The sequence below is a fragment of the Arachis ipaensis genome, chromosome B09, assembly GCF_000816755.2.
Source record: "Arachis ipaensis cultivar K30076 chromosome B09, Araip1.1, whole genome shotgun sequence".
Taxonomy (NCBI): Eukaryota; Viridiplantae; Streptophyta; class Magnoliopsida; order Fabales; family Fabaceae; genus Arachis; species Arachis ipaensis.
In genome coordinates, this window is record NC_029793.2 from 129,809,771 (window position 1) to 129,819,569 (window position 9,799).

Consider the following 9,799-nt stretch of genomic DNA (forward strand, 5'->3'; position numbering starts at 1 on the left):
TTTATGTTTTCAATGACTTTATTATTTATTATTCCTGTGTTGCTTCCTTAGGTTTATAGAAGGGGACTTTGATACATATGTAAAGAGAATTCAGCAGCCTTATGTATGGGGCGGGGAACCTGAGTTGTTGATGGCTTCTCATGTTTTGAAGTGAGTATTAATTTTTATAGAATTTGATTTCTCTGTGTTGGTTCTACTTACTTGCTTGGTTAAATTTGCCTTGATGTCATGCCTAGACAGTAGTTATCTTTCATTAACAAGAATTTGTTGTTGTTAAAAAATGAAATTCAAAAACTACAACGAATCATCAAGATCCTTGTTTCTTACAATTTTTTAGTACCCAAGTCTCATAAGTCACAAACTTTTAGAATCAATCTCAGAACAAACCACAATTATTTTGAAATATGATACAAAAAAGGCAGATGTGTTTATCTGTAGATAGATATAAAATTTATTGTTCTAATGCTACTGCTAGGATTCAGTGAATATGCTTTCTGTTTATTTCTAACATTTGTGTCTAATAATACACTCTGCATAAATAATAGGACACCTATCTCAGTCTTCATGAGGGACACAAGCTCTCTTAGTTTGGTAAACATAGCTAAATATGGGGAAGAATACAGGAATGAGAAGGACGTGTGTATTAATGTGTTGTTTCATGGGTATGGCCACTATGACATATTGGAGACTTTATCAACCGAGAGTTGCCTGGAATCAAGTGCATAGAAGTTGATGGTATTAGGAATACACGATGTTGCAATTAAGACTTGTCTAGCCATTTTTCATTTTCAAAGAATTTCTAACGAATTGAGTAGCTTATTGAGATTGTATTTACAAGAGACTTGGATCCAAGCAACAGGCTTGTGCAATTTTTGTAACTTCTTTAGATGTTTGAAATTCGACACAATAATTTTTATATAACGGAAAAAAAAAACGAAAAATAAATTGAAAAATGTTCAAGACTATCAGAATTTATTGTTTAATAATTCTTTTAGTTTAGTAATTTAACAATATATTTTTAACTTATACTTTTAAACATTGATGGTTAATTGATGAATAAAAACAAAAATTGTGATGATTCTCTAATATTTTTCAAATAATTTTTGTTACCAATAATTGTCTTGATTCACTTATTATAAATTGTCTGTAATTTGAGTTATTATTTTAAAATGAATTACGTTGTTCTTTTAATTGTGTGGACAATGTTAAAGGTTCTTTCAAACTTGTCAATTTTAAAATTAAATGAAAGTTTAGAATCATTGAACAAATACAAAAGATGCTATATTTTTATATGCTTTTATTTTTAAATTAATTTCATTAATCTATCAAAATTTATAATATAGTGTTTCAACTTTAGAAAACATTGTTTGTTAACGTTAGAAAGATTTTATAAATATTTTCTTAGTTATTTCAAAAACTAATTGTTTTTTTATATGATCAAGATCAATCACGTTCTTAAAAAGGATGAAATGTCATTTTTATCCCAAAATATATATATATAGTGTGTGGATCAAATGATCTAAAAAGTGAGAGTTCTTAGGTATAGAAGTTGTTTTGTGCAGAAAGTGTATGGAGGCTTTTCTCAGCCAATCAGATTTTACTATAAATCTAAGGGTTTAGTTATTATAAATCTAACAAATTTAAGTTGTCGATTGTTCAGTTTATTTGTCAACTTAAACAAAGATTGAGAATTTGAGTATTGCCTCATTTTCCTTAAAGAAACTTAAATTCGAGAGATACTGAAAAAAAAAAGCTAACAGCATCTTTTTTTTTTTATTGATGAATTGGACAACTTCTAATCCTAAGCATTATCCACTCACGCATACTTTTTTTACTGATTAACAAAATCTTTTGCAAAGCTTATTGATTAGATTTGTTGGACATAATATATGTTCTTTTTTTTTTTGGACGTGGCCTTGGGCCAGCCAAACAACCCAGCCCAAGGCACCTGAAGCTAAGATACCCATAACCCACCCAGACCCACGCCCGACCCGGATACAATTTGACCCTCAACACCTCAACCTGGACTTCTCCATCCTTCACTGCGAGCTATCCAGCGTTGTGTTCTCCTCCTCCAGCGATTGTGCATGTTCGTGATTCCGAGCTCCTCCTCTCCCATTGCCTCTGTCGTCCCTAATCCTGAAGGTTTCGTGCTGAAGTAGGCCGTTGCTGCGCCTCACGACGGGTTTCTCCTCCTGATCTGCGTCCCCTTGCCTCCTTCCAAACCCCGTTTCGCGCGCTGCTCCTCTATCCATAGCCTTCAATCGGATCTGCCTTGCAACCTCCATCGGATCCTTGGGTTGAAGATCGCTACCCACTCTCCGGCATACCTCCTTCTGAATCTCTGCCCGATCGACTGCGCCTCCTCCTCTGTCCTTATCTGCTCTATCTGAGACTATCTTGTGGCTGTCGTTGGTAGGTAGGTGCAATATTTTGAGGCGATGGTGCTCCTTGATTATCTAGACTGTTGGTGAGCTAATTTGTTGCCATCCCTTGGAGTCCAGGTAACTCCCACATTTGGAGCCTCTTCCAGCAGTTGGAGAATATCTCGAATAGCATCTGCTTCCGCTATAGGCGATCTAGCCTTGATTGCCTGAACCAGAGGTAAGCTGTCAGTTTTAATTATGCAATTGGGTATCTGAAGATTCTTAATAAGTATGAGTGCTTCTTTGTATGCTTGAGCTTCCGCAATTCATGGTGATATTGTCTTGAATGTTGCTGTTGTCCTAGTTATGACTTTTCCTTGCCAGTCCCTTACTACTGCTGCTAGAGCTGTTGTACTGGTATCCTTGTGGAAAGCTGCATCTGTGTTCACTTTCAACCTATTCTTTGGCGGCGGTCTCCAGGTAATTCTTTTTCTCACACCGCCCCTGCCTGTATCTAGACTGTTTGCTATACTGGATTCCTGTGTTGCCTTATGAAATTCTGCTGTTAGATATTCTGATTGAATTATTACCTTTTGTGAGCTGATTTCTGTTTGCTGGAATATATGCTGGTTCCTTGCTTTCCATATGCACCAACAAACACATCCTAGCTTGCATAAAGTTTTCTCTTGTTCACTCCCTAATTCAGTCTTTATTCTTTTGATTTTATCCATTATCCATTCTCCAAAAGATCTTACATTATAGGCCGTAGGAACAATTTGAATATTGGATCCGAACCACACTGCTCTAGTCCACGGACACAATAATAGCGCATGTTCAATTGTTTCATCCTCTTCCTGACATATGCTGCATGTGAGCGTCGTTGTAATTCTCCGCTGGTGCAGATTCGTGTTTACTGGCAAAATTCTATGCACTGCTTTCCATAGAAACATTCTAACCTTTTGAGGCACCGGTAATCTCCAAATAGCTTCCCAAATCTCCCTCCAATCTTGACTAGTCGAAGCCTTGCAGATTCTTCCCTCTTCCTTCGAATCCTTCTCCTCCTTAGCGACATGATAACCGGTTCTCACAGTGTACTGTCCATCCTTTCTGTGCTGTCAAACAAAGTGATCCTTCTTGTTGATCAGGCTAATAGGAGTCTTAGTTATTAGTTCAGCTACGCTTTCATGAAATATTTCTTTAATCTTGTTCCTATCCCAACCCTCCCCTTCTCTAATCAGTTCACTCACTTTTCTAATACCTCCTGCTCCACCTCTTCCCAATTTTTCTATCCCTACCGTCCAATTTTCTTTCCAAATATCTACATCTGCTCCATTCCCTATATTCCAACTTTCTTTCCTTCTAAGGAAATTTCTTCCCTCTAGCAAACTCTTCCATATCCATCAAGCGTTCCTACCTACTCCCGCCTCCCATAGGCTACAATTCGGGTAATAAATAGTCTTTAGAGTCCGAACCCATATAGCATTCTCCTCTTTTAACAACCTCCAAGCTTGTTTAGCTAGGTGTGCTATGTTCTGGCATTCTAAATCCTTGAATCCCAAACCTCCATTTATTTTGCTTTTTGTCATTTTTACCCAACTCTTCCAGTAAATGCTTCTTTTCTTACCATTGCTTCTCCACCAGAATCTGGCTATTCCTGCTTCAATTCTCTTACAAAAGGATTTGGGGAATTTAATGATATTCATATCATAGACAGGAATCACCTGTATTACTGCTTTTATCAAAACCTCCTTTCCGTCTTGATTTAATAGCTTCTCTTTCCATCCTTGCATCTTATCCAACATCTTCTCATGTATCCACTCCAATGCCTTATTCTTGGATCTTCTCCATCTTGCTGGTAGCCCTAGATATCTTTCCGGATCATCCCATGATGCCATTCTAGTGATCTCCTCAATGTTCACCCTCCTTTGTATTGATACATGCCTTCTAAATATCAGTCCGGACTTGTCTGTGTTAATTCTCTGTCCTGATGCCTCTGTGTATTTATTTATAGTTTGGATAAGTTGATAAATCTCCTCTTCTTGTACCCCTGCAAAAATAATACAATCATCAGCAAAAAGTAGGTGAGTAATGACCGGTGCTGTTGGAGCAAGCCTAATTCCAGATATAAGATTTTCCTTCCTCGCCTTATCCATGAGAATAGTAAAACTCTCAGTAGCCAAAATAAATAAATAGGGCGATAGGAGATCTCCCTGTTTGAGACCTCTCTGTGGAATGATCTTGGTTGATAGCTTGCCATTTATTTTGAATCTATAACTCGCACTCTTCACACAACTCATCATCAATCTGACCCAATCTTTGCTAAAACCAAACTCTTCCATTACCCTTTGTAGAAAATTCCATTCCAGCCTGTCATATGCCTTGTTCATATCCAATTTGATGGCTATGTCATTGCTTTCATGATTTCCTTTTTTGTTTAACTTATGAAAAGCTTCTTGCACAATTACTATATTGTCCTGTATAAGTCTTCCTTTTACAAAGGCACTTTGGACTGGAGATATAATAGCATCTAAAACTCTCCTTAACCTCCCCACCAAGACCCTCGTCACTATCTTGTACACGAAGTTGCAACAGCTTATGGGTCTAAGTTGATTCATGCTTTCCGGTTGACTCGTTTTAGAAATCAACACAACATTTGTTTCTCCCAAGTCCTCCGGTACGCTGCCTTCCTTAAAAATCTGTTTGACTACTCCACACACTTCTTTACTCAAAATATCCCAGTGTTGTTGAAAAAATAATCCATTTAGTCCATCTGGGCCTGGAGCTTTTAAGCCTCCCATGCTAAACACCGCTTCCTTTATCTCCTCATCAGTGATGTTCGCCATTAACTCCTCATTCATCTCTCTTGTGACTCTCTTAGGAATTTCTGTTACACACTCCTCCAAGTTCCTATTTCCTTCCGATGTAAACAGCTTAGTGAAATGTCTTTCTACCAATCTCATGATATTTGCTTCCCCTAGAATCCACTGTCCTGTCTCATCTCTCAATTTGTCAATTCTATTCCTAATTCTTCTCTGAATAATTGTCGCATGAAAGAAGGCTGTATTTTTATCGCCCCACTTTAACCATTTCAGCCTTGATCTTTGCCCCCAATATTTCTCTTCTTGTTTCCATAGCTCTGATATTTGCTTCTTTAATTCTCTCTCCCTTCTTTGCTCCTCTTCTGTCATACCTGCCTCTTGAATTTGATGTAGTTCTGTTTTCTTCCTTTCTATCTCTTTATCTGCTCTTTTGAACTTCCTACTGCTCCATTCCATTAACTCCCTAATGCATCTGTTCCTCTTTTTTGTGAATTGATTCCAACAGTTTCTACTACCATCTTCCCATTTTCAGCTCCTTTTGATGACCTCTTTACACTCCTCATGTTCTGCCCAATAGACCTCGAACCTGAAATCCTTTTTTATCCGAACTCGCCACTATGTATCCAAAATTAAAGCACAATGATCCGAAGTAACGGCCGAAGAGGCTCTTAAATTGACATTCTGATATATTTGCAACCACTTCCAATTCACTAACACTCTATCTAGTCTTTTCCTAGTGATAACATTATTTCTTGGATTACTAAACCATGTGTACTTACTGCCTTTAAGATCAATATCTATTAAACCATTATCATCTACAAACCTTCTAAACATTTCTAAATAAATTCTAGATTGTGGATGAATGCCTACCTTCTCATCTTGATTTAAAATATCATTGAAATCACCCAAATAAGCTTGAGGTACTTCCTTACTCATGTTGCTTACCGTAAGCTCCTGCCATAGTCTCCTTCGCTTTTGAAAAACTGGATTCCCATACACGAAAATACCCTGCCAATTCAAATCATTGTTAATGTTAATATTTGCTTTAATGTAATTATCACACCACTCGTAAACATTAATATTAGTATTAGATTTCCATAACAAACTTAGACCGCCGGACAAGCCCCGGGATTCCACGCAAAACATGTAGTCAAACTTAAGCTTTCTTCTAACCCTATCCATTTTTTCCTTTCTAGCCCTAGTTTCCATTAAAAACACTATTAACGGCCTTACTTTTTTACATATCTCATATAACTCAGAAATTGTCGGGGCAACCGCTATTCCCCGACAATTCCAACTTATAATACTCATGGCTGAGGTTGGGGCATGTTAAGGCCCGCCTCCTCAGCCATATGTGTTCCCCTACTCTGCCTAGACACATGCATAGCTAACTCAAACTCCCCTGTGTCCACAGTTGTATTGCCATTCTTCATTTTCTTGTGCTCCTTGTCCTCTTGTTCCTCCTTTCTGTCCTTGTATGTGAGCCTTGGCACCTGCCAGTTCTCTTTTTTCCTTTTCAGACTCAACTTCAATTCCAATTTCTTGGCTAACGGTGCTTCCTACTCAACTTGTTCTTCAGCTGCTTTGTCTTCATCTTCATCACTTGCTAATTCCACAAAGTAGACATTTTCACCCTGATTAACATGTTGACTAACCAAATTCAACTCTCTGTTCTTTGTCTCCTTAGATGGCTTGCTCAGTTCATCATCAGGCATTCCTCTTCTCCCCACTTCCTGGTGATTCATACTCTCCATTCTACCTTTACTAACTTGTTCATCCTTCTTTCTTCCTAACATGAGCCTTTTTAATTCCTGGCCTATGATTTCTTTTTCTCTTTTATCCTCCTGCCCCAACTTCCAGTCTTCAATTTTGTAGCTGTTCACCTCTATTTCTTCTCTTGGGTTTTTATTCAGCCCACTCCCTTCAATATTCTCTGCTTGCAAAGGATTTAAGTCTAAGATGGGCCCAAAATCTTTTCTTAGTCCATTTTCACTTGACTTCTGGGCCTCTTTCCCCTTTTGTCCCTTCTGGGCCTTTGTGTTGATGGCCCATTCATTCTTTCTTTCTCTTATATCCATAATAAGATTTTTAAATTTAAACACTGCTCCTAGGTCAAACAGCATATCCCTATCATCCTGAAATTCGGGGATTTTTGATACTCCCTCTACCTGCTCTCCTGCTTCTGCCATTTCTTCCTCTCTCCTTGTTTGGTTTTTTCATACGCTTTCTTCCCTGATTTTCTACTACGGTGCCTGCTCAGCCCTTATCCTACTCTCCTCAGAGCTTTGTTCATCACCACTCTCCCGTCTAGGGCCCATTTGCTCACGCGCCTGTTCCTCCTCTGCCTCCTTCCCTCCCTGTTGTTTTGAAGTTCCTCCTCTCATGGTTGGATTTGGTCTAAATTGGGTTATTCCCAATCCTGGTAAGTACTTCTTCTTGGATGGGTCCCAGCAAGCCATTGCTGTTGGGTTTTTGCACGATTTTTTCTCGTGTCCTAATATACCACAATTGAAACAGTAGCTGTCTGGTAGCCTTTCATACTTGAAGAAGACCCACAATGGTGGCATTTCCTCTCTGTCGAGCCAGAATCCTGTTGGCAGAGCCTTGGTTATGTTGATGCTAACCCTTATCCTCAGATACGATCTCCTAAGAACGCCATCGACTTTTGGATCTTCTGCCTCAGCCAAAACCCCCAGCATCTCTCCGATAACAATGCCTGTCTCCTTTTTCATGAGGTCATGTGGGATACCATGCACTTGGATCCAAAATTCCATGAAGTCATGATCCACTTCAAACACCGATTCTCCCTCCCTCCATAATCTGAGGTTGACCATGTTTCCTTTGACATTTCAAGGGCCGTTCTGTATAATCTGCAGCCCTCTCTTCCTGTCCTTAAAGCTGAATAACAATTTTTTTGATCTAATATTAGTAACTGCCACTTCTTGTTGGTTTCTCCACATTCCCAGTAGCGCATTCTTGTATGTTTTGAAATTTATCTCTTTCTCACTTATTACCTTCCCTACTACATTTAAGCAATCTCTCTTGTACCCTAACTCTCCAGGTTTGTTGAATTTGATGACTTTTCCTTCAATGCTGTTCATATTGTGAATTTCTTAGTAAAATGGTTGTCTATTTCAGGTTTCTCAGCATTGTAGAAGGCTCAGATTTCTCGTGCAAGTTTCTCATGATTGGATCATGTGTAAATAATTAATTATGGTGGACCAAGTTGCATGATGTAGTTTTGGAGACAACACTAACCTGTTAACCAATGGCCCATACACAACTAGATCTAGTAAATTTTACATGTGGGTACTTCACTACTTCTCACATGCATGGTGAATTTAATGAATTTGGATCTTCTAAATTTTGAAGTTTTATTTTAGAAAGTAAAATGTGATCTCTCACTCTTAAATGGTTTCTCTCTCATACTTTTTCTTGGTCCTATTTATAAAATAAATAGTAAAAGATCACATTTTTTTTCTAAAATAAAATTCAAAATTTAGAGGATCCAAATCCAAACTTAATAGATTCAGTAAGCAAGCAGTGTGTGATAAACTCAAAATTTAAAAAGTTAAAAACATGTTCTTATCTCCAAACTTTCCCCTACATTTACTAGGATTGTTTATGGTCTGATTTTATTCTGTTTAGGTAGAATACTCATCCAAATAAAATAAATCAATTTATGTGTTTCACTTTCATTATTTAAACGATTTTTCCATCTCTAGGTATTATTTAAGGATAAGTACTTTTTTGGTCTCAAAGGTTTGAGGTCAAAATCAAAATTGTCCCCAACCTTTTTTTGTTATTAAAATCATCCTCAACGTTACAAAACATTATAAAATCGTCCTTTTCTACTTCATTTTTATTTTTTTTTACCAAATTACCGCAGCCACCGGCCGTCGCAAGCTTGCATGGAGGCACCGCCGCTGCCGTCCAGCTCCCGACCCTCCGTTGTTCGCTGTTCGAGTTCTCCCTGCCTCTTCCCGAAGCCGCCACTTGCCCCTGCAAGCCCTAGCCGCTTTGTCCTCTGTCTCGATTCCAAGGGAAGACCGCTACCAGGAGTGGTAGTGGATTAGTCACGCACTTCTCCCTTTCGCGCCGTGAAATCACCGACGGCGGCTCTGCTCCTCACATCGTCATCAGTGGCGGTTGTCCGCGGGTTCGGCACCTCCCAAGGAAGAAACTGAGCCATGTCCCGTCGCCATCGAGCCTTGTTGTTGCTTTTGCTTGTCTGCTTTTGCTTTTTGCCTTTTGCTTCTACTTCTACTTCTATTTTTGCTTTAGTTGTTGCTTCACCATTGTTGATTCACCCTTCATAATTGTTGTTGTTAATTTATTATTGGTGATACTGCTTCTGATTATAGTAAATTAGTAATTTCTTCTGATTATAGTAATTGCATGATGATGATTTGGCTATGGTAGCAATGGTGATGGTGGTGAGAAAAGGGAGAATGAGGAGGTGCGAAGGGGAAGAGGTGATGGCTATGTTGCTGTTAATTTAATTTCTTGCTTCTACCTTTTGCTATGTTCTGTCTGCCTGGTAAAATGAAGAAGAGTGAGAAGTTGGAAGGCAATTGGAAAAGAGTAAGAAGAGGAAGGGGAGGAGGGATGGGG

At 38.5% G+C, this 9,799-nt stretch overlaps 1 protein-coding gene across 1 annotated transcript in view; it reads left to right on the forward strand.

Moving 5' to 3' along the window:
- LOC107619558 overlaps positions 1-953 on the forward strand; it is a 2,878-nt gene extending 1,925 nt beyond the window's left edge. Inside the window, exons 4-5 of the mRNA XM_016321847.2 lie at positions 52-150; positions 546-953. Coding sequence (XP_016177333.1) covers positions 52-150; positions 546-726 — 280 coding nt within the window. The 3' untranslated portion in view covers positions 727-953. The remainder of the gene's footprint in view (positions 1-51; positions 151-545) is intronic.